At 47.3% G+C, this 18,160-nt stretch overlaps 1 protein-coding gene across 1 annotated transcript in view; it reads left to right on the plus strand.

Moving 5' to 3' along the window:
- The first annotated feature begins 644 nt into the window (after window positions 1–644).
- Window positions 645–18,160, plus strand: part of LOC140719344 (liprin-alpha-3-like) — a 294,708-nt gene continuing 277,192 nt past the window's right edge. Inside the window, 2 exon segments of the mRNA XM_073033919.1 lie at window positions 645–851; window positions 14,104–14,433. Coding sequence (XP_072890020.1) covers window positions 14,200–14,433 — 234 coding nt within the window. The 5' untranslated portion in view covers window positions 645–851; window positions 14,104–14,199.

The following is an 18,160-nucleotide window of genomic DNA, read 5'->3' on the forward strand; positions in this document are numbered from 1 at the left end:
CTGTATTCCCATGAGATTTTTGTCCTCATTTTTAGCCGAATGTTAAGATGTTTATCTTGACACATGTTGCGTGGAATTAGCATGCCTGTTTGGCAATAAAATAAAATTTACTGAGTGGTTCCACTCCGAATTGTTAATTAAATCATTTGTTTAGAATGAAAAATTCAAGTTAGGAAAATGGTTATTATTATTAACATATTATGTCCATCCTTCAGAATATTGATAAATCCTATCATATCTGTGATTTATTTGCAAGGTATCAAGGCAATGAAAGACTGCAGGAATCTGAGTTTTAATTTACCCCAGGTTACCGCACCTGGCCCAACCCTGGAATGACATCACACACTTTAGCATGACATCATCCCTATAGAAGTCCCTTCCCCATCTTAGTTCTCAATGGCTGGAGGCGCCCGTTCCCACCCACTCCATAGGTTTACATTGTCGTCAATCAGTCTCGTCCCCGCCCTCTGGCTCTCCTGCCTCTGCAGTGCTGGCCGGGGAATAGCAGCAACTCCAGTCACGATTGGATGATTCTACCGTCAATCGGTGTGATTGACAGCCGGGTATTCGAGTCTGAGCAGAAATGGCTCCAACTAATTTTCCTTTGGAGTGAAAGTGGGCGGGAGTTGCAGGGACGGATTCTGGGAACCTTGGCTCCCTTTTTTTCAATGGGAAGTAGTGGATGAGTGAGAGGCATTTCATTCTTTTTTTGGGGAGGGGAGTTTAATTTTAGCTGCTTTTGCATCCCCCTTTCCTTTAAAGTGAAAGGACCTTTGGAGAGGAATGCAGAGGTAAAGTGAAAACGGGGGGAATCAGGAGAGGGCGAGAAGCTGGGAGCCCGGCTTGCAAATGTGAGTATGTGTTATATACAATTAAAATAAGCTTTGCGCTGTAAACGTTTACCGATTTAATTGGAATGTATTGCAAACACTATCAGCTGTGGTTATTTAGCTTGCATTCGTTTGGTACTGAGATCTCCACGGTGTGCCCATCATGAGCACGACTGCATTTCAACCCCTCTATCTGCATGAAATAAAAGAGAAACGTGTAAGAAAGTGCGAGGAGTTTCTGGAAAATGTGGGGTTGTGTATGCTTTTCAATTTGTTTCAGTGTTTCCCTCCCTCCGCCAGTCCGTTTCTGGGGTGATGCGTTCATCGTGATATGAAGGGGGGGGGGGTGTTACAGTGATTTGTGGGGCTGGGGACCGGATGCCTGCTTCTTCCATAGGAGGGCGAGGAGAGAGCATCACTATCAAACGCATTTTGTATTTTATCAAGCTCAACTATAGCCAACAGAATCTTTGTGCCTTTTAGAAATTTATTGATGGTCTTGGGTTATATATATATATTTTAAAAATGATGCGAGTCTCATTCTCTCCATCTGTGTGTTTTACACATGACGGCTACAAATAACCTAATTTTTACCCCCCCAAAAAATGTGCGGGGTGCAATAAAATGCTGTTGCATTTTTCTTTTAGAACATACACCCTGTAATTTTTCCAGCCGAATTTCTGTCATTGTGAGGATGGACTGGGCTGTGGGTTCCTGTGTGATCTGTGCACCAAAATAAAATTAGTCCAGTCCTTATAGAGGGATGCCGGGTTTCACTGACGAGGGGAGGTTTGTGGGGAAAGGTGTCTGTCTTTGCCTCTCTACTTAAAATATTTAAATGTACAGCGTTAATTCTATAATACCTGCGTTTCCTGATCCGCCTTGGCCACCTCAGTGATTTATACACGTTTCCCTGAGACGGACTTGTCTCCATTACTGGCTTGTGACACGGCTCCGTTCTCTTAAAAATGCAGCGTTTATGCAAAATAGAATCGATTCTCTATTTCCGAATACATGTCTTTGCATTCATCTCGGCGGCTGCGGCGAGCCCGTGTCAATGATCGCCGCTAATCACCGCGATTGTGGGACCGGCAGAAACCCCTGCGCTGTGCAGCGCGCTGGCTTGCCTGAATGGTGCTTCGGGAACATCTCTGCAGTGAGGAAACCGGCAGATTGTGATCGGTTAGTCTGTGGTCCGGTGGGCGGTGTGCCCCGTGTATTCCGTCGGCTGACCTATGCCAGACCTCGTGCCCCGTCACTCTCGGAGGCGAGCACTTGTAACGTAATGGAAACATGCGTTAATACATGTGCACGTATCATGTGCGCTCGGAGTTACACCCCAATGGACTGTTACTTTATGACAAATGTCATTCCGCAAAAAAAAGGATTATTTAAATTTATCAGTGGCTGCTTAATTACTTTTAATTAACATCTTGTATAGAAAACGGGAAGACTGTTTCCAGTGGGAGGGTGTTCCCGTGCATCACGACCCCAAGGCTGCTGTCTCAGCAGGAAGCTTGTTGTGCTCCCACTCGGGGACACTATAATGAGATGGATGTGGGGGAATGACCTGGCATTATTCAGCTCACTCGTGTGGACTCCAGATGACCCCCGAACCTGTAGGGGATGTCCTCCAGAGAACTTGAACGTGTCTCCTAGCCAGCAGTTCAGTACAATGCCATCATAGCTGATGGTTTGTTTCTCATCAGCACCAGAGATCCCGCAGATGCCGAAAACCCAGAGCAAAGCGCACAAAATGCCGGAGGAACTCAGCAGGTCGGGCGGCAGCTCTGGAAAGGAACAGAGCCAAAATTCCAGGTTGAGACCCTTCATCAGTACGCCTCAACCCCAAATGTCCACTCTGTTCCTTCCCAGAGATGCTGCGGGAGCTGCTGAGTTCCTCCAGGATTTTGTGTGCCTCACTCTGCCTTCTCTGTTAATGATTAATCCGTTCATCTTGAATGAAGGAATACATAGACAGTACACTCCTAGTCTTTAACTCTAGGGAGTGGTGGGGTGGTAGAACCGCCAACTCCACTTCTAGCTCTTGGCAAAGGTACATCTGTGTTACTTGTTGGAATCTGCCTATTGACCTGACTAGGTTAGATCTTGATCTGATGTTCCTCCACTGATGTGTTTACTCCCTATTAGACCTTGACCTGGCATTCCTCACAGGTTCATCATTGAGCACTAGTGATGTTAACTAGGTATTGAATTATGATTCCGACGATAACTAGCGGTGGTGCCTCCTGCAGAAGCTAAGTTGTTGCTCTGGATTGGCTGGGGTGAAATGTTAGGACTGCTGCTGCACACCTTGTACGTGGCTACCCCTGTGACTCGCGTGTCCAGGGAAGCTGGCACGTTCCGGATTTGACGCGGCTACCTCGGGCATTCATCTGACTCCTTGCGTTGGGAGGGAGGGAGCACACTAGACGCAGGAGACGGGGCAGCAGTCTCTCCTGCGGTCAACCCTTTCTCACTCCAACGAGGCGGTGCTGACGTGTCCCCGGCACCCACCCACGGAGCAGCAGGTTGCCGGTGCCGTAGTCATTCTCTTCTGAGACTTGGCCCAGCGGATGCTGGACCCAGCAGACACAAAGAGAAAAATGCTGGCCAGGCCACATGGATAGAAGATTCAATCTGAAGACTCGCCCTTGGAACTGGGTGGCCTTGAACGTGAACTCTGTTTCCCTTCCAGATGTTGCCTGACCTGCAGAGTGTTTCCAGCATCTTGATTTCTTTCCCCCCCATTAAACACAGAATCACACCCACACCCGCCCTCCACGCGACAATAGAAACAAGGTTAAACATTGCTGCACCTTCCGACGGGGCAGGAGACCAGCTCACCATGGGCAGGACTATATGTTGATGGGCCGCTTGTGAACCTCCACGCATTTGGCTGTATTACATGTGACCTACCCTGCACAGCCTCCCCACCCCCTCCATGAACTTGTCCTTCCCCCTGCAACAGGGAGTGAGGCCAGATCTGTCCTGGTAGCTCATTGGGAGAGCAGCCGGATCTTCGTGTTTCACTCTTGCGCTGTGGACAACACGTTTATTTTTATGTATAACCTCCCACTTGTATCTGCCCTCCGCTTGGATGCCAGCACTGCAATTGCTGTGGTAACAATGTTGCCTATAGACAACAATTCCTATTTATTTCCAGGGAGCGGCACCAACTTAATTTCTGCAGCCTTGCATTTGTGAAGCATGATGCAGTCCTGGGTAGCTTCATTCATCAAGTATTTCGTGTTACTTAGCTTTGGGGTAGTACTGTGGCATAGCTGGTAGAACCACTACCTCTCAGCGCTAGAGGCACAGGTTCAATGCCAAATTCGTCTGCCGAAGGTGTGGAGTTGACATGTTCTCCCTATGACCTTTTGGGTTTCCTCTGGCTGCTGTGGACTCCTCCCGCATCCCAAATGTGTGAATGTTGGTGGGTTAATTGGTGGCTGCAAACTGTCCCCAGTGTGTAGGTGAGGGGTAGGATCCAGGAGAGCTGATCGTATGTGAGCGTGGTTCACAGTCTGCACTTACTGGGTGGGGCAAAGGGCAGTTCCTGCACTGATGGCTATAATTTGGTTTAGGGCATCTTGTGACGTGTAAGTAAGACAATAATATATATGAGCAGGATATATATCGAGTCTGATCCGCTATTTCATCATGGCTGATCCTTTCTCCATCTCAGCCCCATATTCCTACCTTCTCCCTGTATCCCTTCACACCCTGACTAATCAAGAACTTTTCTACCTCTGCCTTCAGTACACCCAATGACTTGGCTGCTGCAACTGCCCGTGGCAACGAATTCCACAGATTCAGCACTCTCTGGCTAAAGGAATTCCTTCTCACCTTTGTTCTAAAAGGATGTCCCTCTATTCTGAATCTCTGTCCTCTGGTCTTAGACTCGATAGGTTTCAATGAGGTCACCGCTCATTCTTCTGAATTCCAGTGAGTACAGGGCCAGAACATCAAATGCTTCTCATATGAAAAGCCTGGAATCATTTTCCTGAACCTCCTTTGAACCCTCTCCAATATCAGCACGTCCTTTATGAAATAAGGGGCCCAACGCTGCTCACAGTACTCCGAGTGAGGCCTCGCCACTGCTTTATAAAGCCTCAGCATTACATCCTTGCTTTTATACTCTACTCTTCTCGAAACAAATGCTAACATCGCATTTGCCTTCCTCAGCACCAGCTCAACCGCAAATTAACCCTTAGGGAATCATGCATGAGGACTCCCAAGTCCCTTTGCACCTCGGATTTTTGGATTTTCTCTCCATTTAGAAAACAGTCTATGCTGTTGTTTCTGTTACCTAAGCACATGACCATGCACTTCCTGACACTTTCATCTGCTGTTTCCTTACCCATCCTCCTAATCTAAGTCCTTCTGTAGCCTCTCTGATTTCTCAACGCTACCTGCTCCTCCGCTGATCTTTATATCATCCACAAATCTGGATACAAAGCCATCAATTCTGTTGTTGAACTCATTGACGTATAACATAAAAAGCAGCAGTCCCAATACAGACCCTTGCGGAACACCACTAGTCACTGGCAGCCAACCGGAAAAGGCTCTCTTTATTCCAACTCTTTGCCTCCTGCCAATCAGCCAATGCTGTATCCATTGTGGTATCTTTCCTGTAATCCCATGGAGTCTTGTTAAGCAGCCTCATGTATGTCACACCTTTTCAAAGGCCTTCTGAGAATCCAAGTACACAACATCAACTGATTCTCCTGCTTGTTATTTCTTCAAAGAATTCCAACAGATTTGTCAGGCAAGATTTTCCTTTAAGGAAACCATGGTGACTTTGGCCTATTTTATCATGTGCCTCGAAGACCTTGCAATTTTCCAGTCCTCAGGAACCATGCCAGAATCAATTGATTCTTGAAAGATCGTTACTAATGCCTCCACAATCTTTTCAGCTACCTCTTTTAGAACCCTGAGTGTATACCATCTTGTCCAGGTAGTGTGACTATCTTTAGACATTTCAGTTTCCCAAGAACCTTCTCCCTAGTAATAGCAACTTCACACACACTTCTGCCCCTGACTTCTAGCATGTAACTAGTGTCTTCCACATTGAAGATTGATATAAAATACTTATTCAGTTCATCCGTCATTTCTACCTCTCCAGCATCATTTTCCAGTGGTCTGATACCAACACTCGCCTCCCTTTTACGCTTTGTATACCTGAAGAAATGACAGTTCATTGATAAAATAAGGGCAGCTGAAAGTATAACAGAGATGGTTTTCTCAGATGCTGGGAGATGCAGGAGTTGGAGTTGGCAGAACTGTTTCTACTGACAGGAGAAGGGACAAAGGGAGGTTACTGGTGCCTTAAAACCAGATTGAGCTCATCAGCCATGATTGCAGCTCATCTAGGGGAAGGAAAACTGTGATGTCAAACTTCCGCTGCTTTGCAACTATACCCACTCCTGGAGAAGACATCGGGAGTAAACCCTAAGGGGAAAATTTGGAGCTGAATCCCTAAGACAGTCCTACATTGAGTTCAATGCTGACTGGCAACTCCTGCGACATTGCTGGTGCCAAACTGTATCGGTATCTGCTGTTCCTTTAAATTTATCAGCTGTGTGGAGAGGGAGGAGCCTGAAAAATGGGTAACAGCTTGTTCTCAATGTCACACTGCCCAGGCTTGCGTATCACGTGGGCAGCTAGGACGCAATATCCGTGGTCCACCCTGACCAATGGAGGGTCTCAAGGAAGGTGCAAAAAGCTTGAATTCTGCCCTGCATGGGGGAGGATGGCTGAACATTCAAATGAGTTCAGGAGAATGAAGGGGGGAATCTCATAGAAACATTCTGAATGTTAAAGGGCCTGAACAAATAGGATACGGCAAAGTTATTGGTAGGGGAGTCTAGGACAAGAGAGGATTGAAGGACGTCCATTTGGAACAAGGATGCAGAGAAATTACTTTAGTCAGAGGGTGGTAAATCTGTGGAATTTGTTGCCACGAGCGGCTGTGGAGGCCAAGTCATTGGGTGTATTTAAGGCAGAGATAGATTGGTTCTTGATTAGCCAGGGCATCAAACGGTATGGGGAGAAGGCAAAGGAGTGGGGATGACTCGAAGAATTGGATCAGCCCACGATTGAATGGCTGAGCAGACTAGGTGGGCCGAATGGCCTGTATCTTATAGTCCCGGGGCAAGGGGATGTTTACCACCAGAAAGCACAGGTAAGAGGGAAAAGACTTAAAGGCTACTTTGAGAGGCAACAGTGTTACATAGAGGGTGGTGAGTATTTGCAACGAGTGGCCAGAGGAGGTGCTAAAATTACAAAGTTCAAAAGACACTAGGATAGGAAAGGCTTAGAGCAGGATTTCCCAACCTGGGTCCACAGACCCCTAAATGGTATTGGTCCATGGCCTAAAAAAGTTTGGGGACCCCTGGTTTAGAGGTGGGGGCCAAATGCAGGCAAATGGAAGTAGCTCAGATTGATGCTTTGGTTGTCATAGACCAGTTGGACCAAAGGATCTGTTTCCATGCTGTCTGACTCTGACTCAACCGAGAGTTGGAGAGAAGTTGAGGAGAAACTTCACCTACCAAGCAGCTGGGAAAGATAAATGCCCTCTGTCAGCACATCTCATGAGGCTAGCTGAAAATGGCCTGGCCAGGAGCACCGAAGGGTGTGGAAGCTTGGGATCAGTCTTTGGCATGCACATTGCTGTGTTACATTATCACTTTCCAACCAAGGTGCCAAATGAGTTTGGAACTGTTTGCTGGTGACCAGCCCTTTCTGCTCACCACTGTGTGTGCCAGGTGGTCCGTTAACATCTCCATCGCTGGTTCTCCCATCACTGGCTGCGTTTTCCCTTTCCTCCATTTCTTCTACCTTTCTGTTTCTTATTGAACTTTACTGAACCTGGTCACTGTAAAACCTGGCAGATGTTAGGATACAGTGCTGTTATCCTGCTTTTGTTCGGGTTTAGCGGGATGGGTATGAACTAGGTGCTATGAAGCTCCCTCTCCCCAGATAAGGCTGAAGAAACCTCTTGTGCCAGAGAGAGGAAAGTTAATGACTGGGTATCTGCAATGGACTTGTGTGAAGATGTCCCCTCCCCAGCTGGAGGTGCACGAACGGGGCTGTCTTCCAAGGACTCCATGAAACACCATGGTTTCCTGCTGTAGCCTTGGCCTTCCTCTCTCTTTTCCATGTTTGCCCCATATCTCCATTCCTCATTTATTTGTTCAAACACAGGTGGTCTTGGCAGGTATCTGGCCCATTATCTCTGGTGCTATTGTTCCTGTGCAGCTGTGGAGGTTCCTATGGCCCAATCATCATTACTCAGAGTTATACCCACCCTAACTTTGTGCATCATCCACACAATGCAGCAACCTGAAACCAAAGGATTGTTGTGCTCATTTGGTGGTGGAGTTGAGGAGATGGAGGGCCTGGGATGCTTGGAATCGCTGTTCCAATTCCAGAGCCTTCACACGGAATGCCCTCTGCCGAGTTCTCGCCCTCTTCCCAGTGACCAACATTAGTGCCTGCACAGAATGTACCTCCGTTCAGTCAGCTGCTCTTAACTCCATCCTGGTCCCCCAGCTTCCGTGACCAATCGATCCCTTGCACTGGTGATGGGCAGTGGGTTGGGATCTCCCCCCTCCATCGCAATTGGCCCAGTGGATGACCTTGGTGGCCCTGAGCCTCCCTCTAGAAGTGTCACAACTGCCTCCTCCCCAATTCCCAAATGTAACAGCAAATATCAAAGATGGATGCATTATACAGCTCTTTCTGAGGCAAGACCAGAGACGGGTAGGTTGAGTCCGTTTAAAAATGATTTGATATTAAATTTTGCATCCACCGATGTTTAAGTTTGTGTTTATTTTTAATGTTTTGCCTTGTCAAACTCCCAAAGGATAGATTTGTTAAAAGTTCCCAATGGGGCTAATTTGCTGAACTGCTACATAAAGGGTAAACAGCACAGGAAAGGAGAATAGCTCTTGCTTTTCTTCCACGCTCACATCACACTTGGTCTTGAGTATCTGACACGGGGGGAGAAAATTGGGCAGATTCCGAACAGCCCTCTCCTCATCCAGTACTCAAGCTGATAGCAAATTTCTCCGAGAATATTTCCCCATCCACTTTCTGTACCACAATCCTCAGGCCAGGGTTCTGTTGGCAATCTCTCCTAGCCTTGATGGTCAGTCTGCTACTCCCCCACCCCCAGGCCCAGTGACGTGATTTGTATATGTGACTTCTGCCTGATGTTGCATTTGGTCCTTGGATATGAGTAGACTGGGCCACATCAACAAATTCATAGCTGTTGGGCTAAAATCTTTCCAAACTTCACAACTCTTCTTGGTTCCACAGCACTTTGCAAACTTCATGCATCTCAGTTAGATATCCTCTTCTAAGCATGACTGAATTCAGGCTCCTTGCAACCTAAGTTCTCTTTTCTAGAGCTCAACTGTCTGAGTTTTAATTTCAAAGATAAACTTTATTCAGTAAGAGGAAAAGTGTGCAGGGCAAAATATTTTGAGTTCTTGGAGTCGTTCTGTTAATACATTTTGAAGTGAACTGTCAGCGTTACATCCAATGTCAGAACGTCGCCCCTTAAAGATACGAAACTGATGCAGAGTACTCCAGTGGTAGTCTCACCACTGCTCTGTACTGTGGTAGCAAGACTGTTCCTGAGCTTTGTAATCAAGGGGATCCTGGTGCGTGTGTGGTTGAGTCTCTGGTTGTACTGTGGCTGTTTGTGGTTGGATTGTATTAGACTGTGGGTTTTGTGTAACGAAGTATAATTCTGTGGCCTGCACATGACAGCTTTGTGGGATGTGTGTGCTTCCGGTGAACGTTGCATAACCTGGAGTTTTTTCAAAACTGTCCTCACTTGCAGGCTCACTGCAGAGGCTTGTGGAGAATTTTGCAAAGAAACCGAGCAGCGATTTGGAAAATATCTGGGCAGAAATCCCCTTCTCCCTTGCTGCCCTGTTTTAGAAGCAGGAGTTGTTAGTTTGAAAACCCTAAACTCCTCAGAACAGGGTGTCAGTCTGGAGTGGACATGAGCATCTTCTCTTCCTTGCAGGCTGTGCGTTTAGTAGGACGAGTAAGCAGGTCCCAGAATCCTAGAGAGAAAAATATTTCTCTTGAGGAAGAGGATCAAAACATTTAGGAATACAGATCCATATATCACTCAAGGGAGCTGTGCTTAATAACCCTGTTGAAAAGAACATTTAAGGAAAACACCATGGGGACTGCATGTCAATGAGAAAAAGGACATCAATTGTACCTTGCCTTCTGACTGGACCACACTGAAATGTGTCCCCCCGCCACCACCACCCTTTGATTGGACCACACTGAAATGTGTCCCCCCCCACCACCATCTGATTGGACCACACTGAAATGTGTCCCCCCCCACCACCATCTGATTGGACCACACTGAAATGTGTCCCACCCACCACCCTCTGATTAGACCACACTGAAATGTGTCCCTCCCCCACCACCCTCTGATTAGACCACACTGAAATGTGTCTCCCCCCCCACCCCCACCCTCTGACTGGACGACACTGAAATATATTGCTCTCCACCACCCTCTGATTGGACCACACTGAAATGTGTTTTCCTCCCCCCTCCACTCCCCACCACCTTGAGAGGGAGAGGGAGAGAGAGAGAGAATAGGCTTTCTTGCTGTTGATGTTTCTGTAACAGGCAATCTTGTTTTTTACGAAGTCGAGTTGCTAGCTTGAGACTCAACCCAGCATGGAAGGAAAGCATGCACGGGAGCTGGCTGGATCGAACTCGGGACCTTCCGCCCCAGAGTCCAGCACTGATGCCACTACGCCACCAGCCAGCACGCCTTCTGATTGGACCACACTAAAATATGTTCCCCTCCCACCCTCTGATTGGACGACACTGGAAAACTGTGCCCCATTCTCTGAAAGGATTGTGGGAGTACAAGATAAAACTAAGTTGATTTATAAATCAGATAACCCATTGCAAAAGAATAAACCATCTGGATCGCTCTCCTCAGCCTTGACTACTGTTGCTTTTGATGGAATCACTCGCTCTACCTCGCCGTAAACCATTTCAGTAAGTGATCAGAGAAGCAATCCCTCTGGCCCATCCCATCAATGCCAAACTGACCTTCCACCTGGTCCCATTCGCCTGCTCCTGGGACATAACCCCTCCCATCCAAACACCTTTCCAAACTTAACACTAAGCGCACTGCAGACGCTGTGGTCAAATCAAGACGTACAAAAAAAAGCTGGATGAACTCAGCAGGTCGGGCAGCATCCGTTGAAAGGAGCAGTCAACGTTTTGGGTCGAAACCCTTCGTCAGGACTAAAGGAGGAGAGGGCAGGGGCCCTATAAAGAAGGTGGGGAGAGGGTGGAAAACCAATCAGAGGAAAGATCAAGGGGTGGGGGAGGGGGACGGGAGTTCAGTGTCCATGAAGAAATCTTCTCTTCGACGGGAATTCAATGAGACCCTTTCTCACAGCTCACCCTCTGTGATCTCCGCCTCTCTTCGAATCCCCTCCCTGCTTCCCCTCCCCCACCCCTTGATCTTTCCTCTGATTGGTTTTTCACCTGGCACCTTCCACCCTCCCCCCCACCTTCTTTATAGGGCCCCTGCCCCCCTCCTTCTTCAGTCCTGACAAAGGGTCTCGGCCCGAAACGTTGACTGCTCCTTTCAGCGGATGCTGCCCGACCTGCTGAGTCTTTCCAAATTTCTCTTGAATGTTACAATCAAACTTGCATTCCACCACTTCCAGTGACGGCTCAATCTACACTCTGAGTGAAGACGATTCCCTCGTTCCTCTTAAATATTTCACCTTTCACCCTAAACCAATGACCTGTAGTTTTAGTTCCACCCAACCAGAGAGGGATAATGCCTGCTTACACTTAGCCTTTCTGTACCCCTCAAATTTGTATACCCATATAGGTTCCCCTTTATCTTTCTACACTCAATGACATAAAGTCCTAACCTATTCAACTTTTCCCTGTAAAACTCAGGTCCACTAGTCCCAGCAGCATCCTTGTATATTTTTTCCTCATGCTTTTGAGGTGGGGGGGGGGGGGGAGTGTGGAAGAGGAATAAATGCTGGTTGCACCAGTGATCCCTGCATCCTGAGGGTGATGCTTTATTCCAAGGGACATTGAGGGATTATTCCAAGGGACCCCACCAATGTAATTGGTGCCATAAACTCTTCACTCTGAACTCTAGCAGCTGAGGGAGTTGCCTCACAAACTTCTCAAAGGTAATATTAATGGCCTTGCCAATGACGGAAAGCCCCTGTGGGGGGGAAAGAAGAAATCCTGAGGACCTTCCTGGATGCTCTAGGTGTAGAGAAGCTGAAAAACAGTGGGCCTGAGTAGGAAGCACAACTGTCGGCCAGTTGCATCCAGAGCCATTTCTCTGTTTGTACGCGGCTACAGTGGTAGAACATCAGTTAGATGTTCTGAAGCTTGATGAGTTTCTTGAGCACCCTGTTAACTGAAGACTTCCTTCATCTCTTATGACAAAAGCTGAAAATGCTGGAAGCACTTAGTAGGTCAAGTGGAATCTGTGGAGAGAGAAACTCTCTTAGAACTAGATGGGGTATTGACGGGCAGAAGAAAGGCAATATCATTGATGGGGTGAAAGTGGCATCACAGGGAGACAGTGGTAGAAAAGGAGTTTAGCACACTGGCCTTCATAGTTAGTACCAAGTATACGAGTTGGGACATTATTCATTAGCATTCATTTGAAGAGGTCTTGAATACAGGAGCACGGATGTGATGCTGAGGCTTTATAAGGCACTGGTGAGGCTGCACCTCAAGTCTTGTGAACAGTTTTGGGCCCCTCATCTAAGAAAAGATGTGCTGGCATTGGAGAGGGTCCAGGAGCAGGTCACGAGGATAATTCCAGTAATGAAAGGGTTATCATACGAGGGACGTTTGATGGCTCTGGGTCTGTAGTCGCTGGAATTTAGAAGGATGAGGGGGGGATTTCATTGAAACCTTTTGAACGTTGAAAGGCCTAGACAGAGAAGATGTGGAAAGGTTGTTTCCATTGGTGGGGGAGTCTAGGACAAGAGGACCTTCAGTCCATCCAGGTTCTTGATTGGACATGACATCAAGGTTTACAGGGAGAAAGCTGGGAGTGGGGCAGAGGAGGGGTAAAAGGATCAGCCATGATTGAAAGGTGGAGCAGACTCGATGGGCCAAATAACTAATTCTGCTCTTATGTCTTACGGTCTTATTAAGCTGCCGAAAAGATTTATGATGATGTTGCCAGGACTAGAGGGCTTGAGTGATATGGAGACATTAGCCGGTCTAGGTTCTTATTCCAAGGAACATGGAGTATTGAGGGGCAACCTCGAGAAGTATTTCCAGTTATGAGGAGTATTGATAAAGTGGATGGTAACTGGGACAACACACACACAATGCTGGAGGAGATCAGCAGGCCAGGCAGCATCTATGGGGTGGGGGGGGAGAAAAAGTACAGTCGACATTTTGGGCCAAAACCCTTTTACAGGACTGGAGGAAAAAAAATGCTGAGGAGTAGATTTAAAAGGTGGAGGGAGACGAGAGGGAAAAGCAGGGTGATGGGTGAAACCTGGAGGGGGAGGGATGAAGTAACGAGCTGGGAGATTGATTGGTGAGATGAGGTGAGAGAGGGAAAAGGGGATGGGAAGTGGAGGGGGGGAGGTTGGGGGTCATTACTGGAGGTTAGAGAAATCGATGTTCATGCCGTCAGGTTGGAGGCTACCCAAACGGAATATAAGGTGTTGTCCCTCCAACCTGAGTGTGGCTTCATCATGACAGTGGAGGAGGTAATGGATGGACATATCAGAATGGGAAGTGGAATTAAGATGGGTGGCCACTGGGAGATCCAGATTTTCTCTTGTTTGTGGTAACTATCTTTTCCCCAAGGTAGGGGAATCCAAACTAGGGGTACATGTGCTTGGGGTGAGAGTGGAAAAATTGAAAAGGGGCCTGAGGTACAACTTTTTACATGCAGAGGGAGGTGAGTATATGGAAATGAGCTGCCAGAGGAAGTGGTTGGGGCAGGCACAATAGTATCATTTAAAAGTTAGACAAGTACGGTACTTGGAGGAGAGAGGCTTAGAGGGATATGGGTCAAATGTAGAAAGTTGGGACTAGCTGGGTTAACACCATAGTTAACATGGACTAGATGGGCTGAAGGGCCGATATCTATGCTGTATTGTTCTGTGACCAAGTGGGCAGTCATCTGTATTGCTCATGGCAGAGCTGTGGGTGGGCCGGTTGTGTTAACTGCAAGGCTCTAATTTCTCGTCGCCTCTGTCTGCAGCCCACCATCTTGACCTGAGGAGCTGCCCGCGAGCCTCCTGCTGCCGGTCGCCGTCCTGCTGTCTCTCGAGGTTTCCAATGGTCTAACTCGGACAAGATGATGTGCGAGGTGATGCCCACCATAAACGAGGACAATCGCCGGGGCTCCCAGTATGGGTCGGACGACGCCAACTTCGAGCAGCTGATGGTGAACATGCTGAACGAGCGTGAGCGCCTGCTGGAAAGTCTGAGAGAAACCCAGGAGAGCTTGTCCGGTGCTCAGCTCCGTCTGCGCGAGCTGGGCCACGAAAAGGAGTCTCTGCAGAGGCAGCTCAGCATCGCCTTGCCCCAGGTAGGATGCACCCATTAGCAACTTGACACAAACCTAATCAGGGCTGACCATCGTTGGCCTCAGCTCTTGCGTGCTTACTCCTCAACCATCTATTTCTCCACATTTCAAAGATTTATCCACCTCCACATTAAATAATCAGAACACCACCACTCCCACGGGCAGATAATTCAAGATTTCCTTCACTCTGAGATGAGAAGTTTCTGCACATCTCAATCTTAAATGACCAGCCCCTTATCCTGTGACCAAAGCTCCCTCTCTCTAAGATGTACGAGGGTGCATGCGCTCATGTCTTTTGTTACTGGTGCACAAAGGATCTTAGACTGTGCAGAAAAGGTTGTCACCCTCTACCTCATTGGCATGTTAAGAATATTTCACAATCGTCAACAATCACGTTTCCTTTTCCGGTTTCTGACGCAGACAGTGTTGACAACATGGAGTTTGTGACGATTTGTCTGCAGATTTTAGAGCTGGCTTATTTATTCTGCTTTTATTGGAAAAAAAATGATTGATTCACTATGTTGAATTCCAAAGAAGCAAAGGGCGTGAAGCACAAAAGAACTGCTAGTTCATTTAAAGCGGAATGGCTTAATGAAACAGTGGAAGCTCTTACACCGAAAGCTCATGAGGTCAGGAATGTGCAGCTGCGAGAAACATTTGTGCACAATGCAGAAACTGGTGTTACCTGCATATACTGTCACGATGCAAAAGTTGCTGGAGAATTTGCAGGTGGGATGAAGTGGAGTGATCACGAGGAAATCTGCAGATGCTGGAAATTCAAACAACAACACACACAAAATGCTGGTGGAACACAGCAGGTCAGGCAGCATCTACAAGGAGAAGCACCGTCGACGTTTCGGGCCGAGACCCCTGACGAAGGGTCACGGCCCGAAACGTCGACAGTGCTTCTCCTTGTAGATGCTGCCTGGCCTGCTGCGTTCCACCAGCATTTTGTGTGTGTGTTGCTTGAAGTGGAGTGATATTTGGAAACTTGACTTTTTAAAGCGTCATTTAGAAAGCAAATCACAAAAGCTCCAGTGAGAAAATCCTTCATTACCCGCTATAGGCCAGCTACGTGCATTTTATGAGAGTGCAGATAAATGAGAGCGAGAACAATCAAATCCAGAGATCAAAGTTCTGATTGACAGTGTTTTGCCAGCTGTTAAAATGAATACCTCTATCTATATGTATGTATGTATATATATATTCAGTGCACACATGTCACTGGGATAAAAATTGAACAGGACAAGATTTTTGCACACACTGGTCAGTACAAGTAAGAGGGAACATTGCCTGTAACTGCTTTTCCACAGTACTGATTCAGACACTAGTGAAAATATCACAATATCTGTAAGGTCAGTCTCCCTTCCCATCTTAGTATCTTGTACGCTTGAATAAGATCACCACTCGTTCTTCTAAACTTAAAGGAAAACAGACCCAAATGGCCTAGCCTCTCTTGACAGGACAGCCCTGTCATGCCAGGAATTAGCCTGGTGAATCTCCTTTAGACTGCCCCTGTATTACTATTCCATCCCCTCTCTCCCTCTACCCCTTTAATTTGGCTTCTTCTCCGTTATTTTCCATTCCTGATGAAGCGTCTCCCATCGTAGATACTGTCTGACCTGTTGAGTTCCTCCGGTTTTTTGTGTGTGTGTGTGTGGATAGAAGCCATCTTGGAGCCTCTTGGTGTGTGCCTTCAGGCTTCTGTATCTTCTGCCCAATGCGAGGGGGAAGAAGTGAGAATGTGGGTGGGGCCTTTGATTTTTCTGGCTGCTCTACCGAGGCAGCAGGAAGTATCCATGGAGGGGAGGCTAATTTCTGTGATGTATGGTCATGGTTACGTGCAGCACAGTTGCCATTATCAAGTTGTGATGCATCTAGGGTACATACATTTTTCAAAAAAAATTGGTAAGGGTGAACAGGGATGTGCCAGATATTTTATTTTAACCTCCTGAGGAAGTAGAGGTGTAGGGGAGCTTTCTTGGGCGTGGCATCTGCATGAATGGACCAGGACTCCCAGGAACTTGAAGCACCGAACCCTCTCAACACTGTTGACGTAGACAGGAGCCTGTACACCGTCCCCATTCCTGAAGTCAATGATCAACTCGTTTATTTTGTTAGCATCGAGGAGAGGGTTGTTGCCATGACTACCACCATTTGACTCCGTCTCCTTCCTGTACTCCGGCTCATCGTTATTTGGGATACGGCCGACTATCGCCTGTAGACGGAATTGGGTCAGAATCTGGCTGCGTAGTCAGGAGTGCAGAGTCAGCAAGTTGAGTGCTCGTCGATGAAAATTGACTGTTAAAGAATTGGGCACCAAACTGATGTCAAAGTGGAAGCAGCAACTTTCAGAGAGGAAGTTTCCCCATAAATTCCTGCAAGAAAAAGAATCTCAAGGTGGTATATGGTGACGTGCACTCAGTGGCCACTTCATAGCGGACACCTGCCCTTTAACGCAAATATCTAATCAGCCAATTGTACGACAGCAACTCAATTCATAAAGGCATGCAGATTTGGTCAAGAGATTTGGTTGTAGTTCAGACCAAACATCAGAATGGGGAAGAAACGTGAACTAAGTGACTTTGGCCGTGGAACAACTGCCAGACGGAGTATTTGGTCAGAGTATTTTGCATCTCCTGGGATTTTCACATGCACAACAGTCTCAAGAGTTTACAGAGAATGGTGCGATTAAAATAAAGGCCTCCAGTCAGCAGCCGTTCTGTGAGTGAAAGCTTCTTGTTAATGAGAGGGGTTGGAGGAGAATGACCAGACTGGTTCAAGCTGACAGGTAGGTGACAGCAATTATGGGAACAATGCAATTATGGGAACAACAGTGGTGCGCAGAAGAGCATCTCTGAGTAAGCACACCGTGTTGAGGCTTGAAGTGGACGGGCTGCAGCAGCAGAAAATCACAAACGTACACTCAGTGGCCACGTTATTAGCTGCCTCCTGTATCTAACAGAGAGGCCGTTGAGTGCAAGTACTTTGATAATCAAGTTCCTTTTGACTTTGAAAACAGAAGTTGGTAAATGCATTGAAAAGGCAAAAAATAATGTTCAAGGCTGGAAGGAAAGAAGAGAATGTGCTTTAAGGAGGATTATTGGTACAGCTTGTTTCTAAGGTGCCCGTCAAGGCAAAAAAAAAAGGCCTAATCAGAGTGGTATCACGCACAAACCACTGAAGGAACTCAAAGTCAGGCAACACCTATGGAGAGGAGCAAACATTGTTTCCACGTTCAGAAAGATAGTTCTGAAGTTTTTAAAAATTCAACATTTAAGAATCATCTGGACAAGAATTTGAATTGCCAAGGCAGAGGTGACAATTGGCCAAGGGCTGGCCAATAGTATCGTGTGGATGGTCAGCAACATTGTGCTGGGCTGAAGGGCCTGTATAACCCCCCAGGGCACGGGTTCCCAACCTGCGGTCCGCAGACCCCTCGGTTAATGGTAGGGGGCCATGGCATAAAAAAAGTTCGGGGACCCCTGCTCTCAGAGAGGGAATTGGAGGTTGGGGGTGTCGGTGGAACCAGAGGCCAGGGTGTGGGGCATCGTCTCTGGTTGGTGGAGTGGCTGAGAATCGAGGCTGAAATGAGGCAGTGACTGCAGGTTGCAGGGGCTGGAGGAGGACGAAGGTGCAAGGATTAGGAATGGATTAGCTCAGCAGATGGGTTAAGAAATGGCAGATGGATTTTAATGTAGTAACGGCTGTGAGGCTATGCATATTAAAG

Source organism: Hemitrygon akajei, chromosome 31 (genome assembly GCF_048418815.1).
Source record: "Hemitrygon akajei chromosome 31, sHemAka1.3, whole genome shotgun sequence".
NCBI lineage: Eukaryota > Metazoa > Chordata > Chondrichthyes > Myliobatiformes > Dasyatidae > Hemitrygon > Hemitrygon akajei.